The 25,914-nt window shown below is 45.5% G+C and overlaps 1 protein-coding gene and 1 long non-coding RNA gene across 7 annotated transcripts in view; one reads left to right on the forward strand and one right to left on the reverse strand.

Moving 5' to 3' along the window:
• Nucleotides 1-11,473, forward strand: part of ETV6 (ETS variant transcription factor 6) — a 315,993-nt gene extending 304,520 nt beyond the window's left edge. For all 5 annotated transcript variants that reach the window (XM_045061379.1, XM_045061380.1, XM_045061378.1 and 2 more), the window contains 3 exons: nucleotides 933-1,075; nucleotides 3,345-3,445; nucleotides 7,304-11,473. In XM_045061379.1, the coding sequence (XP_044917314.1) occupies nucleotides 933-1,075; nucleotides 3,345-3,445; nucleotides 7,304-7,409 (350 nt within the window). In that variant the 3' untranslated portion in view covers nucleotides 7,410-11,473. The remainder of the gene's footprint in view (nucleotides 1-932; nucleotides 1,076-3,344; nucleotides 3,446-7,303) is intronic.
• Nucleotides 7,801-25,914, reverse strand: part of LOC123386533 — a 67,192-nt gene continuing 49,078 nt past the window's right edge. For both annotated transcript variants that reach the window (XR_006600541.1, XR_006600542.1), the window contains one exon: nucleotides 7,801-8,183. This is a non-coding gene — a long non-coding RNA (uncharacterized LOC123386533). The remainder of the gene's footprint in view (nucleotides 8,184-25,914) is intronic.

Genomic DNA, 25,914 nt, shown 5'->3' on the forward strand with positions numbered 1-25,914 from the left:
TCTGGAGACCATTCCAAAAGTACACATAGATAGGATGTGTCTCCATCCACCCAACAAGGGGGCCTAGAAGGCAAACCACAGACCATGACGGCCCAAATCCAGAAAGCACTAGAACAAGGGAAATTATGCGGTATGTGTCTTCTCGTTTTAATATGCCAGCCCTCAGCCAGGAGCCAAAGCCTAGCACAATACCTGGCCTCTATGAACTCACTTAGTAAATATTTGTAGCCTGGCCAAGTGACAGAACGTCGGTCCTACAGATGGGAAAAGTGACTTTTTGCCCTGGGTTCCTTTCTACGCTGATTTTGTGACAATGAACTGGTTTTCGAGAACTCCGGGGGATGCTGTAGTAAGAATATCTCTCTTCTTTTTGAAAACCACGCTAGCTCACAGTTTCTTTTTCTGCAGCGTTTCACGCATCACACTTGTTTTTCTGCCATTTTTTTAGCCTACCCCAATCTTCTCATCTGTATCCATTCAGCCTCCAACACCAGAACAATCCTGCAGCATCACCAGGAACACCATACTGCTTGCTTAAACACTGGGGCTCTCTTTCCGCCCTTCGTCCCCACCAGCCTGTTTTTACCCCTCTTTTGGCTTGCTCTGTGTCTTTCGTGTGAGCTCTGCTCAAGTTCAAGTCATCGGTCATGACCTTGAACAGGCTGCTTCCTCTTCCAGGCCACTGCATCCCCATCTGTGGAGGGGAGGCCGTTGGCCGGGATGGTCTCTGAGGCCTCCACGGGTCAAAGGTTGCCTTTCTCCAGCACCATCTGCCAGATCTCTCTGGGCCCTGGTCTCCTCACTGTGAAATAAGAAAGTTAGACCATCAATCCACACTAGGCAGGAGCGGCTACTGGATTATTTTCTGGTTGTTATTCTTAGGGCCTCAACAAGAAACATAATCAATGTTTTCTTGCCCTTTTCCTCTGTAGACTGTAGACTGCTTTGGGATTACGTCTATCAGTTGCTTTCCGACAGCCGGTACGAAAACTTCATCCGATGGGAAGACAAAGAATCCAAAATATTCCGGATAGTGGATCCCAATGGACTGGCTCGACTGTGGGGAAACCATAAGGTAAAAGGGCACCAGATATTTGCTATGCGAAGTAATGCCAAAATAAAGCCTTCATTTCCAGGTTGGAGGATAATTGTCTGTCTTCTGCCCCCCAAGTGTGCCCATCATTATTTAGTTTATTCCTCACTGCGCAATTAGTTGCAAAGGGAAGGACATAAGTAAAGATGCCACTTTCCATGTGTTACTTATGCCGGGTGTCAGTTAACTTCACACCCCCCGGTCTGGTAGGGCTGCGTTGGAAGTGGCCCTCCATCCCATCCCCTCCACCTGGTGCTGCCACCCGTGTGTCGCTAGGAGCTGAGGAACAGGGGCTCTGTGACTCACAAGGGAGCTGGGGAGGTATCGCTTCTGTTCCGCTCAGTGAGAAACACCCACGTCCGCAAAGGCCCCCTTCGACATGGAAATGCTCACATTCTGACTGTGACATCCCCTTGAAAAGCAAACAGGCAAGAACTGTCCGCCCCACAATTTTCCGCCCTGGGAAAAGGGAGTAGAATTTAAAAGATCCAATCTTTTAGAGTTAGGAAAACTGTTGAAGTGCATAGAGGTAAAAAGTGGGTGAATCACCACCCTAAACATGCATGATGGATGCCTGGATAAAGAAACACTGCCGTATACATACAGAGGAAGATTACTCAGCCTTAAGGGAGGTTAGAAATCCTGTCACGGCATTGGAGGAATCTTGACGACATTCTGCTAAGTGAACTAAGCCAGTCCCAGAAAGACAAATCCTGCCTGTTGCCACTCACATGAAGTATCTACAACAGGCAAATTCGCTGAACCAAAGAGTGGAGTGGTGTGGCCCGGGGTTGGGGAGAGAGGGGCAGGAGAAAGTACTGATCAATGGGCATAAAATAAAATAAAATAAAATAAAATAAAATAAAATAAGGTAAGAAAAGAATAGAGCAAAGAGTCTCTCCCCTCAAAAAATATTTAAATAAGTAAATCTGTATTCCTACTAAAAAAACAAAAACAAGTAACCAAGATCCAGGCCTGACCACAGCCAGGTAGATGTGGGCAAAGCAGGCAAAGCACCTTGGTGGCACAGCCCCAGATGAGCTGAGTGAGCAGGGACAGAGTGGGGCCCAGCCGAGCTCGGGGGGCTGGGGGGCAGGGGAGGTGGGGGGCTGCAGCCTTAGAGGTTGGAAGCCTGTGCTCTGGTTCCAGTGAGGAAGACCTAATTGCAGGCCATGACCAAATACGGCAAGGCCCCACTGACAGACTCTTCAGTGCGTGAGTCACAGAGAAAAATCCCTCTGCAAGCTCCCGATGGTGCCCGGAGCCCCAGGGCTCGGAACCACTGTATTCTTCCTTCCACAACAGGAATTCCAACAAACAAACAAAAAAATCTCTTCCTTAAAATGACAAACCAGAAACACAAGTTGGAGAAAGGTCGCTGCAATGAAAGAAAGGGAGGGAGGGAGGGAGGGAGGGAGAGAGAGAGAGAGAAAGAAAGAAAGAAAGAAAGAAAGAAAGAAAGAAAGAAAGAAAGAAAGAAAGAAAAGGAAGGAAGAAAGAAAAGGAAGAAGAAAGAAAGAAAGAAAGAAAGAAAGAAAGAAAGAAAAAGAAAGAAAGAAAGAAAGAAAAGGAAGGAAGAAAGAAAAGGAAGGAAGAAGAAAAAGAAAGAAAGAAAGAAAGAAAGAAAGAAAGAAAGAAAGAAAGAAAAAGAAAGAAAGAAAGAAAAAAGGGAGGGAGGGAGAGAAGAAAGAAAGAAAAAGAGAAAAAGGAAGGGAGGGAGAGAAGAAAAAAAAGTAAAGGAAAGAAGGAAGAAAGAAAAGGAAGGAAAGAAGGAAGAAAAGGAAAGGAAGAGAAAGAAAGAAAGAAAGAAAGAAAGAAAGAAAGAAAGAAAGAAAGAAAGAAAGAAAGAAAGAAAGAAAGAAAGAGAAAGAGAAAAATTCTCTGTGGGTCAGAAGGTGAAGGATGACCCACAGATAGGGGAACCTGCAGGAAATTCATGGAGCACAGCAGAGCATAGTCTTGGAAGGCAGTGAGGGAGGTTGCTGTGGGATATACTTTATTAGCCACAGCGCCAAGACTTCTGACAAAAGGGGATTCACCTCGGAGAAATTTTGGCGCCCGTGTCTAAAGGCCAAGGGGGTGGGAATTGGTGGGCCTGGGGGGCAGCTGGGGGGCAGGCAGCTCCCCGGAGCTGGTAGGGCCACGCGAGCAGCCAAAGAGCTTTTATTTTAATAGCTCCCCAGCGCCTTTTCAGAGGTTTATGTCACTGTGTCTTTGTGCTTTTTTCTCTCTTCCTCCTTTGAACAAACAGAACAGAACAAACATGACCTATGAGAAAATGTCCAGAGCCCTGCGCCACTACTACAAACTAAACATTATCAGGAAGGAGCCAGGACAAAGGCTTTTGTTCAGGTAGCGCTTCCTTTTTCTCCTTTCCTTCTTTTGGGAGGATATTGTTTTCCTTAAATAAGAGGGAGGAGGGAGGCTGTTAAGATCTCTACCTGCCTGTCTGACACGGAAAGCCATCGCTGCTACAAATTGCATACCAGATGCTGGGTTGTTCGAATTTCAGGAAAAGAAGTCGGTTTTTTGTTTTTTAACTTATGTCTGTCCTGTCACAAAGCCCAAACTAAGTAAGCACAGTGCGACTCAACTTGAAAATAATGCAGTGATCAAATCGTATTATCTGGATTTAACATCCAGGGTAGTTAAGAGGACCAGCCAAAGTAACACCGTCAATGGCAAAGCGAGGTATTAGGTCTAGACTTCCAGGTTCCCGACGCTTGTGAGCAGGTTTCTGAACCAGCGTTTGTCAAACTTCAGGTCATGACCCGTTAGCGAATCATGAAATAGATTTAATGAGTCAGTCTAAACTTTTTTTTTTTTAAATGGAATAGAACAAAACTGAACAGGGTGGGATAGAGTCGAAAATATCAGACTGTGTCACATGAACTAAGAGTGGCTAATGATTCAGGAAAGCTTTGTTTCATGTGTGCGTGTGTACGTGCTGAGTCATGATGTCAAAATATATATATATTTTTAATTTTTTTTAACGTTTATTCATATTTTGAGAGACAGAGCGTGAGTAGGGGAGGGGCAGAGAGGTAGAGGGAGACAGAATCCGAAGCAGGCTCCAGGCTCTGAGCTGTCAGCACAGAGCCCGACGCGGGGCTCAAACTCACAGACCGTGAGATCATGACCTGAGCTGAAGTTGGATGCTTAACCGACTGAGCCAACCAGGCGCCCCAAAATATATTTTTTTATGGTGCATAATCCGAAAAGTCCGGAAGCTGCTGCAATAGACACTCCTCTTTCCAGACTTCCTCACAGCTAACGAGTTCCAACCATTTAACCTACCACATAGATTGTGATTCCAAGCACTCTGCCAGAGAAGAGAAAGAATTAGGAGAAGAGGAGGAAAGGAATGTCAAGGACCAGTCAGGAGAGGTAGAAGGGATGGTCACTGACACTGATGGTAATGGACGTGGGGCGACCAAGGGAAGGCTGGGAGAAGGTGGGATCGACGGACATGACGTCAGGCTATGGGTTTGGCAGATGGGACAGAAAAGAGTTTCGATGGGGCTAGAGAGATGGATTTGGAATTGTCTGTACACAGGTAGCAAGTGACACTCTGCATGAGTAGATCCATTCGCTGGGATAGATTAGAGAGAGCAGAGAACTCAAGCTTTATTTAGCATTAGGAGTAATGGTAACTTGGGAAGGGTAGAAACAATTGACGTCTTCAAAAACAACAGAAAAGCTTAGTCAAGAGATGGGAACAGAATGGGAAGGAGTTAAAAAAAAAAAAAGAACCCTCGCTTCCCTGGCTCTGCTGATGACTTCTCATCATCCTTGACCCTGAACGTAGTCCTCGGCTCCTGTTCTTTCTGGATGAAATGATTCCATTACACAGCTTCAGTTAGACTTCATGGTTAGACTCACCAGCCTTTGTTCTGTATCCAGCTCTAGGATCCCCCTGAAGTCCCCCTGAAATCTGAATTTCCAAGAGCTTCTTATAGTACATGGCCACTTAAATACCTTCTCCACATACTAGAAATATCCCCTGCCCCCCATCCAGGATTCCTGTTACTCATCAGTGGTGTCAACGTCGTTTTAAGCAACCAACTTTGATGCTGGAGTTACTGTTGACTCCTCCTGTATCCAGGTCAGTTATTATGCAGGATTGTCCCTGGCTCTTCCATTCCACACTGTTTCTACTCCATTCTATGTTGCTAGGGCTAGAAGCCTGGAAACCACATTTCCCAAGATTTCTTACCAGCAAATTCCAGGTTGGAGTCTACCAATGACAAGCACTTTCATGAGAATTTAGAAGACATAAGAAAGGCAAAAGCATTCTTGTTGCTTCCTTGTCTAGACTTTATGATTCACACCTAGATTAATTCAATAATCCTTTCTACCTCTGGTCCACTCCCCTGCCTTCCAAATTCATCACACACACTGCCAGCTACCTACCCTACGACACTAATATGATCCCCTGTGCCAGAAATATATATCCCTCTAACTTTTGCTTTTTTAATATATATGCCCTCTAGGTCTATCTCAAGTGTCCCACCCATCATGATGCTCAAACACACACAGATGTCTTCTTCCATCATCTCTTGGATCCCTTGGCCCTAAACCACATCACGATTTGCATTTTTAATAGCTATACATATGAAGTCCTTCTCCCCACAACTAGGTCATAAGATCCTAGAAGGGAGAGGATTATATTTTATATAATTCTATTTTATACCTTACGGAGGCTTTCAGTAAATGTTTCTTGACAAGCCTGATTTGGAATATCAGAAGCTTATTACAGAAGACTAGTCAAGAGAAGAAAGAGGTAGGGTAGGGGGCCGAATATAGCATATCTGTGGATTTGGCCTCGGGAGATTGTCAGTGACTTCAGATTTTGGGGAGAAGTGTTAGGGGATGAAAGGAGAAGACAGAGTGCAGACCCAACAAATCGTACCACTTGGGGAGTTGAGCAATAAAGGGCAGAAAAGAGAAGCAGAAGTAGTTGGAAGGTTCATAGGCTTCCAGTAGTGATTTTTGACAACATAAAAGGACAGGATCGTGCTATTAGTGAGAAGAGTTGGTCATTTTTGAGGAAATGAGGGATGGAAGCCAGACTTGCCACAAAATGAAGGCTTCTTGGTGTGTAAAACCCTGTGTGTAATCAAGTGAAGTGTTAAATTGTGGGTAGTCTTTACAAGGGTTATAGGCACTGAGGGAAGGAGGATTGCAGTGTGGACTGGTGCTGTTGCATGGCTCTTTGATGCAGGGGCAGGGCGCAAAGAATAAGCAGGGCTCAGAGAGTGCCAGAGGAGGTTTGGAGGGAAGGCCATGATGTGTATAAGAAAAAAGACTGGCCAGACGAGAATAAAGGCTTCATGCTCGTCAACGGTGGGTGACAAGAGTTTCCTGGGTAGAGATGACAGAGAACCCAGGTGGGCAAGCCGAAGAGTGTGTCCTTGGCTTTATCTGTTAAGTGGTCATCACAGGCTTTCGAATGTGGAGTGACATGTGTTAGGACCGTTCATCTGGTGCAGGGCAGAGTGTCTGGGAAGAGAAGGGTGTGCAGGCGCCGAGGGGGCTGTGGAAGCGGCACTCTGGTGAGGGCAGAACCTTTGCAACCAGGCCACCTTCCTGCACTGTGGAAATCGTGGCCCTGACAGGTCACTGATAGGATTTCCAATAAGAAGATAAGCCTTGCTGTCTGCACCCAGCTGCAGAGGAAGACAGGCTAAGGGGGATTCATTGCTAGCATTTTGGCTGGATCAGTGATAACGTTGAAAATGATTCTCTTTGCCTTTCTAACTGCTAAGAGCACCACTAAGTTGCCCTTTTATGAAAATTTTCCATTTGGCATTTAATTGGATCCTTTTGAGGTAAATTCAAGTGTTGCATACCATTCCCTGGGCCCACAGTCTGGGATAGAAATGGATATACAGCTCTCGTAGGTCATTGGAAAATCTAACAGCAGATCAGTGAGCTGTACCAGGGTTCCCTCGTATGGTCGTACAGGAATGCACGCCACAGCTCACAGCCACCCTAGACGTTTTTATAGTTATTTTGCCATTTTTTTCAGCACTCAGAGGAAGGGGCACCTCCTTCCAGTTTGTGCTAAGTCAGCATTACTGGCTGAGTTCAAATAGCTGTCCAGCTATTTGAGATGATGGGGCCTTTGCTTTTAGTTTAAGAGTTCAAGGTGAAGGCAACTGGAGGAAAATGTAATCTTCTGTGCTCGTCCATTTCCTCTCACCAAAGGTTTATGAAAACCCCGGATGAAATCATGAGTGGCCGAACGGACCGTCTGGAGCACCTGGAGTCCCAGGAGCTGGATGAACAAATATACCAAGAAGATGAATGCTGAGGGAACCAACCCACCACCTCAGCGGGCCAGCAGCCGGGGTGGGGGGGCCCCCTGCCCGCGAGGGGCCTGGAGGCGAGCCGAGCAGGCGGGCTGAGACTAGAACAGGAAGAGACCCAGAAGTGGGAGTGACACCTGTCTCGCGTAGCGGGAGGGCCCCCAGAGCACCTTAGACAAACCACCCAGCAAAGGCGGGGCTGGAATTCTGGCCGAGGGCACGAGCCTGGGACTCACGGTTCCCGTTTCCTCCTCATTTGGAACCTCTCCATCTTTAATTCCTCACCCTCACCCGTCCACCTGTTGTTAGTTTCATGGTGTTTTCGTTTTTTGTTTTTTTTGTTTAAGACCATGCAGTTTGACTTTTCATCATTCATATAGGGGAAGACATCCGAGGTTGTTTTCCTATGGAAATATATATCTATTATATATACCTATTTTTTTGCAAATCTCACAAAGTGCGGCAAACCCAGCTGGTCAGGAAAGAGAAAACACACGCAAAGGGTTTCAGGTTCCTCTTTATCCTGCCACGTGGATCAGGTTTGTTCCTGTTGCTCTTGGGTCTTGGCTGGGGAAAAAAAAAAAAAAAGATGCTTTTAAAAAGGATAAAGTGAAAAGGAGAGCGCTCTTTTTCTCCCTCTCGCTCTTTCCTCCCCTGCCTCTCCCTCCCTGCCTGCTGTTGAGTTTCAGATACCTTTTAGCAGAGTCCAGCCTCCAGGACAGTCTTGGGAGTTGGTGACGCTCCAACGGAATCAGCGGTCTGGGTGCTTTGCAGCGGCACTGCGCAAAAAATAAAATAATAAATAATAATAATAATCCAACCCACATCCGGACATCTGGCTGCCTATCAGAGGGAGGCCCCAAACGTCACAGGTGCTGTGGTCCTCCAGAGAGATAAGCGTCAGTCCAGCTGGCTGCCCCCGGCCGTGGCTGTGAGCACCCCAGGGCTTGGTGGTGCCTCAGGACAGAAGATCAGGATGGAAGGCTGTATTATTCGGAAGGCCCCAGCCTCTTGGGATTAACTTGCAGGTCCTGCAAGGTTCCCAAAGGCCACCTTGTGGTCAGTTTCATGCCCTCACCTAACTTTTTAAAAATTCCTGGGCTTTTTAAAAGTTTCCTGGCCCCCACGGGACACAGGGCATTGGAGAGGGGAGGACCCTGGAGTACACAGTCTCGCTTGCTACTGATGTTTGCCCAGCCTGGGCAGACAGGAAACTCGTCAGATCTATGACCTTTTTCTCTTCTCCTTTCATCGCTGTGCTTCACCCATTCGTGGCTCTTTCTCGCCTCGAAATAAGGTCCACAGTGTCTTGTAAAATGAGGGAAGTGCCACCCCTTAGTACTTTTGATGATAACACATATTTTTAGAAAGCTCTTTGAGATTTTTTTTTTTTTCCTTTTCTAGCCATCTGAACTGACTCTTTTAATACAGGTTCAGAATCCAGTCTTAGAAGGATGGCCGTTTTTTAATCCAAAAGATTAGACCCGCCTTACACAGCACCCCCTCCTCATTTCTCTAGTTTTCTCTCCTTGGTTGGGTGAGCATCTCGCAGCTCCCCAGGGTACATGTGCACGTCGTCAGCGGCACTTCTAGATGCTGCTGCCAGATCCCTGGGTGTCTTCTCAAGCCACTTCTGAGCAAATCAGGGAGGTGGGGGTTGGAGGAACGCAGGCACGAAGAGTTCTCCCCCAGCCTTATTGACAAGGACACCAGCCTGGGGAGAGGGAAGGACAGATTGACTGCGGGTCAAGGACACTGGAATCAAGGAGCCCTTCGAGGTCCTTCAGTTGTGCTCTGTTCCTGCCCCTTATCAGACCGCAGATAGAGACATAGAGGTGGCCAGCCTCCTCCACTGTCACATGATCCACCAACTCTACCTTCCAGAAGGCCGGGCTTGCAGTGAGGTCAGGGACCTGCTGATGAAGGAAGGGTTTGGTCCCGGGCCACTTGAATGGTGGTGAAAGTCAGCTGGACCCCAGCACGCTCCAGATGTCTTTCAAGAGCATTCAGCAGCATGCACTGATTCGTTCTCCAGCCTCTAAGATGACTGATGTTGGATTGCAACTGGAGAGATTAAGCCAAAAACCTGGTGTATTGGGAAGGCCATTGAGTCGAAGGGCTGGAGAGAAAAGGTGGATTTTTACTGAGGCCCTTTGTGTGGCTATGAAAGCAGAGACCAGGGTGTGATGTTGCTCTTTCCTAAGATGAGAACATCTCATTCTGTTCACTTTACCCACACGTAAGGACTCCAGCTTTTTCTGTTCAAAGAATATTACAGCTGCATTATGGAGGGAAATTCCCTTTTGCCCCAAGGATCTCTGTATTTAAAGCAATAGCCTGTAAGAATAGGTAAGACTTAGGATGGTGACACCTTCACCTGCTTGAAGAATAGAAAGCACTAATTCCAACGTGCTCCTTATTTCCTACCCCGGTATTACCAGTAAGAACTTTCTGTTGATTCCCTTAATGGCAAAAGTCGTCCTCATTTATTCTCTGAGCTAACACCCGGGCAGTGCCGACACCAGGGATGCGGTGTTTACACGCCGCAGACCCCAAAGATCTCCGGTTCCATTCAGCAAACTTGGATGAAGCACCTTCTAGACACTGGGAGGGATTCAAAGAGGAAATCAGGCGCAACCCCTGCCCTCCAAGAGCTTAGGCTCTACCTGTAGGGTCTACCAGTATGAAATTCCTTACTTCAACACTAAGTACGAGGGGCGATGAACATGTCACCTGGGACCAAATTAAAAGCACGTCCGTGATCTGAATAGCTGGCCTTTCCCTACCGCTGCCATGTGAGTCCTGGGCTTGCGAGATCAGAAATTGGGAAAGGAGAGTGTGGACGAGCACTGCAGAGCGGGGAGAGCTCCCTTCAGCGGTGTCTGAGACGGTCGCTCTCACTTGTATCTCTAGCTAGAAATTCTCTAGCATTTTCTCTTCCCTGCACCCTGGGTTAGGGAGGTTGCCTCCTCTTGATCAGAAGAAAGCAGTGGCAATTAGCGGGACTAGCTATGTGGCTCTCAACATGATCTCTTTTTGTCCCAAGGCAACTTAGTCTTGCCTAAGACAGCATCACCAGTGTCCTGAATCCTTTTTTTTTTGGGGGGGGGGGGGCAGGGAGCTGCCCACAGAATAAGAGGAATAACACACTGATGAATTTTCTCCTTTCAATGGTGTATTTGGCCCCCTCCGACCCAGGGTCTTTTTACCCTGATACCTTGTCCAAATGGGAACGTAGCTTTAGCTGAAACTTCGATGGCTCTGACAGGATTCGCCTAAATGACTAAGTACCCACCGTCTCCCCCTTTCACTGCCTAGGCTCCAACTCGGAATACGTTTTTGAAACATTCACTCCCTTCTGCAGAAGGGAGACCCGAGTATCCAGGAGGTTAGTATGACTTGCCCGAGGAGCAGACAGCATGCCAGGGACAGAAGGAGGATTGAGATCCAGCCTGGCCAGATCCCCCATTTGACCCATTCCCACCCAGGAACCTGAAGATGAGAGATTTGGGAAAACACACGAAGAACAAAGGGCAGGTTGTTTTTGCTTTTGTGTTTTTCCCCTAGCATTCGGTGCTAGTCGGTTTTCACCCGCTCGGCCTGCTCCCCTTCTGAGCAGAAATCTGGAAGGAAGGCAGTGAGACAAGGAAGCCATGGCGGGAGGGTGGGGTGGGGGTGGCAATAATCCCTGCCTGTCTAAAAACCGCGGAAGACTAACCTGATCCTCTTTTGGCCCCATCTGCATCAACACTAAACAACTACAAACTCCCTGAATCTTTCACACATGCCAAGTGAACATTCTTGAAGATTTCTCTTTGTGACTGCAAACCAGGATGAATCTAGAATTTCTTTTTCTCCTTTTTTTTTTTTTTTTGTTTAATTTCTAATCTCTTGTTGTTTATGAGGTGTGGGGTGTATAAGGGACTGAATCAAATGAATGTAACAAAAAAAAAAGAAAAAAAAAACAAAAAACAAATGCCTTTTCTCAGGGCCAGTGAGTTGCAAATAATTTTTAAAGAAAAGCCTATAATTGCATCATCTCAATAAATTTTTTATAAAAAAAAAAAAAGGACCAAGTCTCTGTTTTTAATAATATGGAATAGAGTCAATGCAGGCAAGGTACGCCAATGAGCTAAATCCTGTCTCCACTCAATTACAGCGTAAAGCACTGTCATGGTTTTTCACTGGCAGGCAGCCTCTGTCCCCGAGCAGTCTGCAGGCACTTTGGACAAGCGGCACCAGAAAGGTCAGAGCAAACCGTTCAGATCTGAGCATCTGCCGCAGGTGGAGAAATCTGCCGGAAGGAACCCCGACGGGAGATGCTTGGGTCCCGTGCTGTGCCAAACATTTACCAGCTCCCTGCCGACTGAGGGGATTCCAGGGTCCTCCAACAATAGAACTGCTCCTTCGTTCTACTGAAATCATGGGTGTGAGCCTGTCGGTGAGGACGGCACAAGTACGGGGTAGGGCCCAGGACTACACAGGGGACCACAGTGACCTGGGAGGTCATCGCACAACTCAGAGCCCCGCCCCCACCCCCGTGCTCAGAATGTCTCAGTGACACTGGCCAGTCTTGCCACTTGCCAGTGAGTAGGCACTTGTGATTTCAATATCAAACATCCTGCAGTCAACCAGAACTATCTGCCGCCAGAGGTGGGTGGAAACTAAAAGAAAGGAAAATGAAGCAAATGAAATTGCTTGTTAGCAACTCAGATGAAGGTTTGGGAAGTAGAAGTTTGAAAGCAATCAGATTATTTCTGTATTTACGTTGCCCCCGGGGTACTCTGTCTTCCCTGACCATGGATTGGTGATATTTGGCCCTATATTCCATATCATCAGAGCACAGTATCCACTCATGAATGTCTATAGATTTCCTGACGTGCTAATAATACATCTGGGCGCTACTATTTTTATAACTCAGCATTTGCATCACCTGGGGATTGCTAGAAATGCAAATTATCAGTTCCTGTCCCCTAAACTGAAGCAAAAACTTTGGCGGGAGAGGGGAGGGCTTAGCAATTTTTCTAACAAGCTTTCCAGATGATTCTGATGCCCGCTAAAGTCTGGGAGCCACTGCTAGCATCGGTTTGTTCGTTTTGGTATAAAGAAGTGTGTGGCCATCTGAATAGTAAGTACACGGAATCGATAACAAGGAATTTGCATTCACAGTATTCACACACACTGATGCTATATTTTTCCTAATACTAAATATACTGTGGAACGAGGCTCAATGGACAAAGAACCACATTTCAAGTCCTCTTCTCCCTCCCTCCAAATCTTTGAAGCAGTCTGTTTGCCATAAAGATGAGCTATTTTAAAGGGTAGCTCTAATGGCTGACCTGCCCTTGCAAATTAGAGCACAACTATTTACTCAATTATGTCCACTTATCTGCCCAACCAGCCTAACCTAAAAAGAGAAGTAAAAGGATCATTCTCATCTACTCCCTGACTTTGGCTGTCTGGCCCTGGAGTTATGAAGCAGAGCCCAGATGACCACGTAGCCAGGGTATTGGCAGGGGACTCCAGAAGCACTGGATTAGATCAGTGCTTCCCAAACCTGAGAAGTGTTCGTGAATCACCAGGGATCTTGGTAAAAAGCAGATCCTGCCAGTAATATCAACATCTTGGGAATTCGGGCAGAAGATCGGCTTGTTCTCCCTCTGAGTGAGGCTTGAAATTTGGCACTACTTTCACCAAGCCCCCCACCCACTTTGAGTAGCAAAATGCCAGTTCTTCTCTCCCTTTCAGCCCCGAGATTCTGACCCTAATGGGGAATCTCTTTGGTGCATTCCTTGGCCAGTTCCTTCCTAGGAAAGTCCCCAGGGCCAGTCTGCTCTGCAAGAAGTTGGCTTCTTCTCCATGTAGGGCAGCGACAAGAATGCACACCATGATCAAAAGCCTCTTGACCAAATAAAGGGACAGCTATTCAGGTACTGGACTCTAATACAGGTGGCCCTAACCGGATGCCTCACGGTCGCCGTCCTTATGGTAGGGAATGGGAATTCCTGGCATCACTGTCTCTCTTTCAGCTTCTAGAAACACCAATCATGATCACTGTAAGCAGATAGAAAGCTGATGATGAATTTCTCGTTTCAAAAGACAATAGGATACATGAGCAGATGTTCCATCCAAACTGCCCAAAACGTTGACATGATAAGCCAACGGTCTTGGGGCACTGTCCTCACTGTCGCACTTAAAGATTCATTCTTTTTTTAAATTAAGAACTAGTTGAGCTCGGGGAACGTGGGGGGCTCAGTCGGTGAAGCATCCAGCTCTAGATTTTGGCTCAGGTTATGATCTCCCGGCTCGTGAATTCGAGCCCTGGATGAGATTCCGCACTGACAGTGAGGAGCCTGCTTGGGATCCTCTATCTCTCCCTCTCTCTCTGCCCCTCCCTTGCTCACACACATGCTCGCTCACTCTCAAAATAAACAAACAAAAAAAAATGACTCAGTCTTGGAGCACTTGGGTGGCTCAGTCAGTTGAATGACTGACTCTTGTTTTAGGCTCAGATCATGATCCCAGGGTTGTGGGATCGAGCCCCACATAGGGCTCTGTGCTGAGTGTGGAGCTTGTCTGAGGTTCTGTCTCTCTCTCCTTCTGCTCCTCTCCCCGGCTAGCACTCTCTCCCTCTAAAAAAATAATAATAATAAAATTAAAAAAACAAAAAACCCAGAGTCTTGATCATGAGAGCCCATATCAGACCCCCTGAGTTGACCTTGGCTTCCTCTGATGACTCTGGTAGCACTATGCACTCTCTCCTCGGTGTTACAGCTGCAAGTGCTTCCGTAAAAGCAACTAAATGTCGCCTACAACGGAGGGTTCATGCGCCTCTGTCCCCCACTCAGGCTCTCAGAGGGGAGGGGAGTGTTTCATGCGCCTTTATACGACCAGCCCCTTGCATGGCACCTGGCATATGTATATCTGAATCAGTGAATGAGGGTGTGAAGTCAGAAAATCTTTGTGACCTTTGGTTAGACAATGACTTCTTACATATGATGCCAGACACACAACCCATAAAAGAAAAAAACTTTTTTAATGTTTATTTTTTGAGAGAGAGAGAGAGAGAGCGCAAGCAGGGGAGGGGCAGAGAGAGAGGGAGACACAGAATCGGAAGCAGGATCCAGGCTCTGAGCTGTCAGCACAGCAGGGCTCAAACTCACAGACCCCAAGTTCATGACCTGAACCGAAATTGGACGCTTAACTGACTGAGCCACCCAGGTGCCCCCTGGCGGGGGGGGGAATGTTTTTCTGACAAATTGAACTTCATCAAAATTAAAATTTGTTCTTCAAAAGATCCCATTAAGGAAATGCAAAGGCAAGCTACAAACTGGGAGAAACAGCAACTTTTTTATGTACAAAATAAGACATCTATGATATGCACGGAACATATTCTCCCATTTCCACTTTATCTATAACCATCTTAAAAGACGGTTATCTTTCCATTCATAACTGGGTAGCGTTAGTCACTCACACATAAAAGACAGAGATATATTACATGTCTGCTGTAAGGAAACCATCTTCAAAATGTGTTTTAAAATTGTTTCTTCTGTCTGTCATGTTGGCAACACACTTTTCACTGTTCTGCAGTTCATATTCCCTTTTTCCCTTTCCTTTGCCGAATGCCTGAAGTAGGCGGCCTTTGGGGAGGCATATTAAACGATTTTTAAACTACATAATAAAATAAATCGCCCATTCCTAGTAAACAGCGTTGCACACTGCACCGTCTGGTCTCAGGGTGCAGCCGATTACAACTCTAGGCAAAGCAACATTTTTAGGTGGTGGGCCTCAGGCTGGGGGGAGCCGCCTGCAAGATCCGGGTGTGACCTGCTGTGTCAGGAGCAAGACTGGCATCAGAGATAGGGCGACACTAGCAAGGACATTGGTTTGTCCACCGGAGGAGTCTGTCTGCTTGGGCTTTGGTATCCACCTTTCATTCTGCCAGTCACGTCGGGAGTCCTAGATGGAGAGACCTGAGTTCACTGGTACCAAGGTTCTGATTTATTCCATTCTGATTTTGGTTTTGTACCCCTTGCACAGGCTGGTGGCCCAACCAGCGTGTGAGAGAGCAACAGAGCTGAGTGGTTAAACAGGTGCAAAGTCCGTATGCCAGGTCCCATCCCCACTCCCTTTCTCCAGCTGTGTGACCTCAGGCAACTTACTCACCCTCTCTCTGTCGCAGTTGCCTCAAATGTAAAACTGGGATGATGCTGATAATAGCACTACCTCAGGAGGATGGTTGTGAGGAGTAGATCAGCTTTTACAGAGAAAGGGCTCAGAAGTGTGTTTGGCACAGTAAAGTTACCTGCTGATATTTTTTTGTTGTTTATTTATTTTTGAGAGAGAGAGCACAAGCAGGGGAGGGGCAGGGAGAGAAGGACAGAGGATCTGAAGTGGGCTCCATGCTGACAGCAGAGAGCCCGGTGAAGGGTTCAAACTCACGAGCCGTGGGACGGTGACCTGAGCTGACGTCAGATCCTTAAGCGACTGAGCCACCCAGGCACCCCACCTGCTATTACTTTTATGCTTTGCTCTGGATCCCATGAGCCAACAACCGCTGCTTTACCCAGAGAAGCCCTGCTCTGATCAGCTCTACACATCAGAATTCTCCAAAATACTACCTTCTGAGAAGTTTCCACTGTTTCTGTCTTATTCTGTTTTTTTTTATTTTTTTTTAAGGTTTATTTATTTTTGAGAGAGACAGAGACAGAATGTGAGTGGGTTAGGGGCACAGAGAGAGGGAGACACAGAATCTGAAACAGGCTCCAGGCTCTGAGCTGTCAGCACAGAGCCCGACGCGGGGCTCGAACTCAGGAGCTGTGAGATCATGACCTGAGCTGAAGTCGGACGCTCAACCGACTGAGCCACCCAGGTGCCCCATGTCTTGTTCTGTTTTGGCTCAGACACCAGAGAGCGGGTGCAACCCCATCACTTCACAGGTGAGGGGTCAGAGGACCTGCCAGGTGAGGGGCTATCTGAGCCCTCCCACGTCCCACGGCGGTCGGAGCCAGAGCCCCCAGCCCAGCGTCTGCAGGGACCAAATTCTCAGCCTAGTGGAGCACCTGAGCACTCCATGGTATTTACTTGTGGCCATGGACTCAACCCAAGGGAAATACTGCCTCGCTTCAGATTTACGGGGAATATTTTCATCTGGTTTTGTTCAGTTCAATTGCTGTAGGAAACGTGTGGATTTCATTCCGTTTAAAATTGGTTTGTGAGTTTCCTTGATTTTGTTTCTCTCCCTCTTGTTAAGGAAGTCGTGGCTCAGCTCCCATGTGCACAAAACAATGTGATTTGGGTTCCGTTTGGAAACTGGGAAATTAGAACAGTACTTTTGAGGAGAGTCCTTGAACCTGAGGGGGCCGCATCACAAAGCCCTAGAAGTCTGGCCGCTCAGGGAAACCGGGAGGTCCCGACCATCCTGCTCACTGCCGGACCTCCTGCTTTTCTGTCAGGAAACGGAAAGGTGCACCTGAGCAGCTCGAGAATCTTCTGTTTCCAGAGATGAATCTTGGCACCCAACGCCGGGGGGGACAGCAGCCATACTGGGTCCTAGGCCCACTTAACACTATCTCAAGCAATTCACTGAAGATTTGGGCCTCAGTTTCTTAAAGAATTTTGTTCCTCAAAGCACCACTGAAGCGATCCAGTAAAGAAAATGTGTAACAATCTTAGTTCATACTTGTTAGTTCCCTTTCCCCTTTCACGCCTTGACAAACCCTCCCCACAACTCATACACACTGCCAATGTCTGTAATTCTGATTCCGTAGAATTCCAAGTGGGAAAGTCACCCAATGGCCACTGCTAAAGGATGTTGGCCTTTTGTTTCTAATCCACTGAATTGTCACTTTACCTCCTCAAGACACATATGGCCCTTAGCCAAGACCTTGACCAGAATGGGGTAGATTACCTTGCGACACCACCTGGGAAGTCGGAACAGCCTTCCTCTGCCAGCCTCCCAAAGGAGGAGTCTGCTCCTAGATTAGAGGTCTGGAAGCCGTTCCCCTCCCCCAGCTCCTTCCTCCTAGTAAAACCTGCACATGCCATTTGCATCAGCTTAGACCTGCTTAGTGAAATCAGTAGATAAATGCAAATTCTCCAAGGAATTCAAAATCTGCTTTGAGCAATTTGGTTTGAAGCCCTTTCCTTTCCTTTCCTTCCTGTCCCTTCCCATCCCTTCCCTTTCGCTTTCCCTTTCCCTCTCCCTTTCCCTTACAAGCTCCCAGTACTGATTCCCCCAAAGATGAGTTTATTCCCAAACCAAAGACTTTTCGGTTGCAAGAGAAATCTTGGTTTTGGTTTAACCTGCTTAGGTGTAATCAGGGTTCTAGACACCCCGATGAAGTTCCCTTGCTAGTGGATGCCTCATTCTCTCCCTGTGCTCCCAGCACTCGCCACCATGGCTATCTTCAGACATTGCCTCAGTGCCAGGGATGGCATGGCACATGGCCACATGCAAGGGAGAGCTGCCCATGACCCCTCACTGAATTCTTTTCCGTGAAAGGTGTGGACTCAGAGTCAAATTCGACATGGCTGACCCATTCGGCTTGAGACATTTGCCATGAAGAAGCTCCCAGTGCTGGTCTACACTTACCTGCAAAGCCTTCTTCAGTTTCAGACATGTAGTGTGGCTTAACCAGCGGTCCAGTGGGAATTACACCAAAGTGAAATAATTGCACAGTGTCGTGATGTAGCTACTCCTTCAGCCTTCCTCACGTTATAGTTTTGGGTGCCAACCTTCGGATGGGCTCAGGCTTGCCGGAGAACATTCCCTACCGGGTGCCCCACAGAGGCTCCCAGGTCTGGGAGGCTGCCCGGGCCACGGTGCGGTTGGAACAGGTCTAGCCCAAGGGCCGTCGGGCCAGTCAACCCCCAATTATTTTGAAACATGCCTGCTTTTTGTTTCCTGAACGTATTTTGAAGAAGATCCAGGCGCCCCAGGTCGTGTGTGGCTTCTGAGATGGATCAGTAAGCTTCCTCAGAGAAGTGAAACAGGGTGGTCTGGTGAAAAGAGCACAGGCTTTGGTATCAGACAGAACTGGGGTTGGAACCTAGCTCTACCTCCCACCAGTGATGGGAGGTTACAAATAAAATAAAAATAAAATAGGGGCCCCTGGGTGGCTCAGTTGGTTTAGCAGCCAGCTCTTGGTTTTGGCTCAAGTCATGATCCCACAGTTCGTGGGTTAGAGCCCCATGTTAGGCTCCGCCCTTACGGCATGGCGCCTGCTTGGGATTCTCTCTCTCTCTCTGCCTCTCCCGTGCTTGTGTGTGCTCTCTCTCACTCTCTCTCTCAAAAATAAATAACTTTGGGGTGCCTGGGTGGCTCAGTTGGTTAAGCATCTGACTTTGGCTCAGGTCATGATCTCGTGGCTTGTGAGTTCGAGCGCACGTCGGGCTCAGTGCTGACAGCTCAGAGTCTGAAGCCCGCTTCGGATTCTGAGTCTTCCTCTCTCTCTGCCCCTCTCCCAGTCACTCTCTGTCTGTCTCCCTCTCTGTCTCAAAAATAATTAAACATTAAAAAAATTTTAATAAAAATAAATAAACTTTAAAAAGTAAAATAAAATAAGTAAAATAAAAGGAAACTCATGTTCTTTGAGTAGCCATTTCCTTCTCTACCATTCTGAAGGGTTTCTTTGAAAAGTAGAGATAATGTATATAAAGTGCCTGGCACATTACAGACGTTCAATAGTTTACATTATTATTCAGTTGGGTGGGTCCTTTCTTCGGAAAGTGAATGCAAGGGTGGATAGGGAATCCCCTGTCCAATAATCTTATTTTCTGCTTACTAAATCTTACCTAGCTTCTGTCTTCATATTTTGTCCTTTTCCCCTCCTTCATTATTCAAGGGGAAAAAAATTTAAAGAAGGAACTTAGGGGCTGTCTAGATCTGTCCTTTGTCAAGTGAAATGACCTCTGTCCCGATTTGTGATGTATATGGTGAGTCTGAGAAGCATTTTTGAATCTTGCATAAAAATCTTTATTCTTACACAGCACTGACAAGGAGTCCCTGCATACACTCTAGCTATAAATTTTTATAACACCATGAAAAAATACTTTCTCTCCCATTTTAAGGTGGAAACTGAGACTCAAGAGAGGGTAAGTTATTTGGTTAAGTTCACACAGATAGGAAGAGAACTGGATTTCAAAACAAGGTTTTCTGATTTCTTTCTTTTTCTTTCTTTCTTTTTCTTTCTTTCTTTTTCTTTCTCCTTCCTTCCTTCCTTCCTTCCTTCCTTCCTTCCTTCCTTCCTTCCTCCTTCTCCTTCTTCTTCTTCTTCTTTTCTTCATGTTATCAAGGAAAGGAAACTCTTCAAACCACTGTGAGCTTTGATACCAATGTTTCTTCATTTGGCTATTATAGGACAGGGCTCTGATGGAGTAGACACAGGACAAATAACTCTGGCTAGAGAGAAGGGCTGAAGCTGGCAGTGATCTGGAATTTGGATTCCTGAGAACCAGGGGAGGGTGCCACTGGTGTGTCCTAAGGCAGCAGGGAGAGCCCTGGGTATCTTGAAATGTGGGGTGCCAAAGAGAAGAATTTGTACCTGACATAGAGATGGAAGGATACTGAAAATAAACTTCTCCTAAGTTACAATTTCACTTTGGGTGAGCTCCACCTCTCTTCTTTACTGACTTCATAAATTTTTCCTACTTGTTCCATGGCCTTTTCTCTGAAATGCTGTCACCCACAAGAATGCAGTCCAGTTCATTCATATAATAAGAAGGGCCAGGGTCATGGCAGAATGGCAGTCCACCAGCCCAGGTGAGGCCACATCAAAGGAGAGGGTCTGGTGAAGAGACAGACTAAGGAGGAAAACTCTGGTGAACTCAGCAGGCAGAGGCAGAGTACAAGGCCGGGAGCAGAGTTGTGCAGATTCCCAGTTAGCTGAAATGAGTAGAAGCCGGATTCAAGAATATAAACATGGAGGGTATTTGCAAGGCAAGGACCAGGCAGCCAGATATGGGCTGAAAATCAGGAGGTATCCAGCAGCAGCTTCTAAGAGTGAGGATGAGGGGCGCCTGGGTCGCATGGTCGGTTAAACGTCCAACTTCAGCTCATGTCATGATCTTGCGGTCCATGAGTTTGAGCCCCGCATCGGTCTCTCTGCTGACAGCTCAGAGCCTAGAGCGTGCTTTAGATTCTGTGTCTCCCTCTCTTTCTCTGCCCTTCCCCTACTCACACTCTGGCGCTCTCTCACCCTCTCCCTCCCTCTCTCTCCCTCTCTCTCTCTCTCAAAAATAAATAAACATTAAGAGTGAGGATGACCAAAAGCAGAAGTATCAGAGGATAATGATAGAGGACAGCTACATGTATGTGTTTGCAGGTACTTTCAGGTGTGTGTCTGTGTGTGTGTGTGTGTGTGTGTGTGTGCATGCACCTGTGCGTTTGAACAAGTGATAATATTGCTAGGGCAGCTCAAGTCAGGAATGCAGAATATTAGAACTAGAAGAAGTCTTAAATCATTTCAAGTAAATTGGAGCTCAAAGGAATTGCCTGATTGACCCAAAGTCACAGAGCTACGCAGAGACATAGCTAGCATGCTTCTGTATGGTTCACTGGCTTTAGCACAGAGTGAGGAAAATACCTCAGCAAGGAATCAGAGGAAGAATAAAAAAACAGTCCTCAAAAGCTACCAATAATCAGGGTAAATATGAAGGCAAAAAGAAGAAGAAAGGAAAGTGTTCACACATTCAGACATGAAAAGTACCATGTCTTAAGAATTTAAGTCTTAGGAAAAACAGACCCCAAAATCAGAAAAGGCATAAGAATACTGTCTCAGAAGGAAATGCAAAAACACAAAAAAGATTAATTTTATGGGCAGCTTGATACCAAAGTTTTACAACAAAATGCATGCCATAAATATCTGATTTTGCATGAAGAAATACAAGGAACTGGTTTGTGTGAGAAGAAGGAGGTTTGGATGTTCACTGCAATTCTGGCTTAAAAAGAGGATGAATAAACCTAGTTTATTAGGTGAAAGGCTGCAATTGGGTGTTCCAATAAAGTGGCTTCCTGTAGGCTTCTCAGCGATTTATAAATACACACGGGCAGTTTCAGAAACAAGGAATTCACTAAGGCTATAAACTAAGCCGTGGTTTTCACTCTTGTCCCAGAAACTGCTAGATAGACTAGTGATTAAAATCACATAAACTTAAGTAAAATTAGATTAGGACAAAAGTTATAGCATTGTAGTTTGGTGGGGGGTAATAACATACAGAAATGTAATACATATCACAACAAGGACATAAATGACAGTAGGAAGTGGTAAGTGAGCCTAAGTGGTTACTAGGTTCTTACATTTTACATGAAGTAATACAATATTAGCTCTAAGACTCTGAAAAGTTAGGAATATATGTTATAATGTTTAAGCAATCACTATTAAAAATGTCAAAAGGCTAGCAGATAAATTAAAATGGAATTATGAAAAATATTCAATTAACCCAAAGAAACCAGGAGTAACGGCGTGGGGGGGGGGGGGGGGAACATATGGGAACAGTAGAAAACAAAGAAGAAAACATAAACGTAAATGCAATCAAATTAATAATTACATTAAATGTAAAAGGACTAAACACCCCAGATACATAACAGAGATTGTCAGAATGGATAAAAAGCAATATCCAAGTATATGCTATCTATAAAATATAAATATAAAGATACAGATAAGGTAAAAATGAAATGGATAGAAAAATATGCCATGCAAACAGCAAGCATAAGAACGCTGACATGGCTATATTAATGTTAAACAAAGTAGACTTCAAGGCACAGAAGTATTACTGGAGATAAAATGCGAGCCTTTGGAAATAGGCATTAGTTTGCTGACAATAGAACCTAAAGAGTCAAAGAAGTCAAAGGGAGGACAAGATGAAGTATTACAGCCATTTTCCCCAATTCCCTCTAATTTATCTTAAAAATAATTTAAGATAACTTAAGCATACTAAACTTCCTGAGTTTGCACTAGGAAAGATAAAATGTAAATTTTTTAAAAAAAGAATAGACTCTTCAACTAGAAGAGAAACTTGAGAACACTGAATTGTGTCAACTCTCCAGCTTTGAGTATAATTAAGTGACTAGGGGATGATCAGCCATGTGTTTAATAGATACGCATTAAGTTCTCACTGCATGCCAAGCACTGAGCTAAGTGTTGGGTGAGTCACTCATATTCATAAAACAAATAAGCCAACAAGTCACTAAGCCAGCTATAAATCATGATCATTATTATCAAGAAAATCCTCATGATGCTGAGATGGAGAAAAACAAAGAATAGAGAAAACTTGCCTGAGTTATCAGTGAAGGACTGATATCAGTGAAGGACTGACATATTATCAGTGAAGGACTTCAGAGGATGTGACATTTGGGAAAAGCCTATGCAGGGTGAGTGGGGAGGTCAGGGAAACAGTATGTGCAAAGGCACTCAAGGATGAAAAACTCTGGAGTTTTTAAGGAACTGAGAGTGGTGCAGCCCAGCATAAGGGAGACAAGCACTAAATCTTATGGGAGAATTCTACCAAACTTTCAAGGAACGTAATATCCAATCTTATATAAAATTGTCCATAAAGTAAAAAAAGAAGCACCCCTTTCCTAACTCGAAAGACCAACACAACCTTGATACTAAAACCATATAGGACAATACAAAAATGGAAATTATGCTACAATGTCACTCATCAAATAGACATTGAAACTCCCAAATCCAGCAAATAGTAATAACACTTATTCAGGCCCTTGGAGGTATTACTAAATAGCCCAAAGCGTCACATCTTGAAAACTGGCAAAATAATTTATTGTTGCTTTTCATAATCCTGGAAAATTTGTACCTGAGATGGAATGTAAGTTTATAGTGGGCAGCACTTATAATCATGGAAATACTCAGCTTTCAGGTTTATATACAAATGTATAAATAGGTAAGTTTGGTCTTTAGAACCTATTGTGCCCCTTTCCTCACCCGCAGCCCACAATCTCACCCTGAATGGTCCTACCACCTCTCCTTTTTGGGGTTTGTGTTGGCCATTTACCTCCCTGTAAAATAGTGGTACTATCTAATTCCTTTAGCTGTTGTGCAATGACTAAAGGAAATAATACTTGGTACTATGGCATTTGAAAAGTAGCAGGAATTTAAACATTTTTTGTTGTTTGTTTGTAGAATAAAGAGTTTTGTTCTATATTCTAGGATTACCAATCTTTCAGGAGTACAGAGAGGTATGATGGGAAACAGTGCCCTCAATATAAAATCTCAATGAGGTACACATTTACTTATGCGATAAATCAACCAGATTCTGAAGCACACCATGAGGGGCAAGTATCAATCAAGGGTTTAAAACAAATTTTATTTGTTCCCAAATAGAGTTCGAATTGCCTTTGGTCAGTCCTTTTTATATCCTCTAAATGATCTTTTCTTTTTACAAATCTTAGTTGCTCCTACCCAACCAAAGATCTCATGGAACCTCAGACCTTCTCTTCACAACTTCATTAAAAAACCCATTAGCTTGAATTAATCAAATGAAAACCTACGGCTTTGACAGGACATCTCTGTCACTCCTTGGTCCATCTAAGTATCATGCAGTTCATTCCAATGCCATCTAACACTTGACATCACATCTTGGGAGCTCAAAATTCAGCGTCAGACAGATAGCATCCAAAGACAGAATCAGACTTTTCTACTCAGAAACAGGAGTTCTGTTCGTCTGTTTCACAACTAAATAAAGCACAGTGATGCTTTGTGAACCCTCCTTGCCTAGCTCCCCTATGCTCAATACTGTAGCAGAGGGGAAAATAATGGAGTGACTTGGGAGCATCTGACATAGCTAAGGCATTCATCACGAGAGTCTGATACCAGGATAAGGTGTGTATTACCTCACAAAAACCTATCGTTCCATTTTTTTCTTAGAGGTCCTTCCACTATATTGGATACTGCATAAAAGTGCATCCGCCAGAAAAAGAGAAGACTATCTTTTTTGAACATGCCTAGAAACTAAATTCCAAACTGTTAGCCCAAAATCAGCTCTGATAAATAGTGATTGATTGACTGCTTGACAACTTATTTCTATGAATACACTGGTTGCCAATTATGATTGTTTGGATTCTAACATCTAACTTATTTATGTATTTCTCTGCTGCTCTCCATCCCACCCCAGATTTCTTAAGCTCCAGGAAGGCAGAACCGTGACTGACTCACCTAGAAATATTCTCAGGGGCACCTGGGTGGCTCAGTCGGTTAAGCGTCCGACTTCGGCTCAGGTCACGATCTCACAGTCTGTGAGTTTGAGCCCCGCGTCGGTCTCTGGGCTGATGGCTCAGAGCCTGGAGCCTGCTTCCAATTCTGTGTCTCCCTCTCTCTCTCTGCCCCTCCCCCGTTCATGCTCTGTCTCTCTCTGTCTCAAAAATAAATAAACATAAAAAAAAAAAAAAAGTATTCTCAGGGAAGAGGGATCAAGACCTGGTTGTCCCAGTGGGAGCTCAGGGGGAATGGACTGGTACAGAAAGGCTAATCTGATCATCCAAATCACCAAGTCCAGAATGAGAATGGCAAGCTGGTATCTGTGAGCAATAGGAGAGAACTCACATCAGATGGAAAGAGCTGGGAAGGAGGGAGTGCCTCAAGGGAAAGCTGGGTGGGGCTCCCAAAAAGTTTAGGCGTTTCCACATCACCACAGGATGACCGCTGAGGTCCTGTTTCCAAGGCAGTCATGTCTGGTTGGACGAAGGGAACAATCAGTAGTGTGAGGACATGGGAAGCTGAAGTAAAGAGATTCCATCAGACCCAAGACCTTCTCTTAATGAATTAGTAAATATTCAATAGATTGAAGAGATCAAATGTAAACCCACTGCTTTTAAAGGGCACTTTTATCATTCCTTGATCCATCTAAGAGTCCCTTGGGCTTTCCACTGGCAAGTTTCACCAATGTGGTACTTAAGAAAAGGCAAAGAGCTGACAATGCATTCTAAGACATTTTGACCTCCTCCGGATTGTGCCCCCCCCCACCCCCGCCCAGTCAAGTTGGCCATTAGACTGACTGGTTTAGCAATGACTAAAGTCAGTCCTACTAGAGAGGTAGACTCTATATCCCCACAGCCATCTTATTTTCCCCAGTCATAAACTAAATCCTTCTTCCCCTTAGAAACATGTAGAGTAACAGGTGCAAATGCCATGACAGAACCCAGCTCAGGTGGCAACAATCTTTTCAGTTCTGAAGAAGAAACATCTGTACTATGGCCAGGCCCCATCTCTGAAACTGACATATTGGTTTTACTATGAGTAGTACTCATAGTACTAGAGTACTAGACTCTTCTTTTGGAGTCCACCTTTCTCCTCCTCTTGCTTCTGGAGTCTGACTCCTTACAATCAGTCTTTTTGTGGGGGGTGGCTTGACCTCCAGCCTCTGCCAAGCTCAACCCTTGTCAATGAGCCAACATTCCTAGCCCCAACTACAGTTATTCAGCCCAAGGCGTGTCTCAGCTGAGACACTCCCTAGGCAATAAAAAAATGTCAGAATGAGCTGTATCTAAAACACAGT

This window comes from Felis catus, chromosome B4 (assembly GCF_018350175.1).
Source record: "Felis catus isolate Fca126 chromosome B4, F.catus_Fca126_mat1.0, whole genome shotgun sequence".
In the NCBI taxonomy this organism is placed as follows: domain Eukaryota; kingdom Metazoa; phylum Chordata; class Mammalia; order Carnivora; family Felidae; genus Felis; species Felis catus.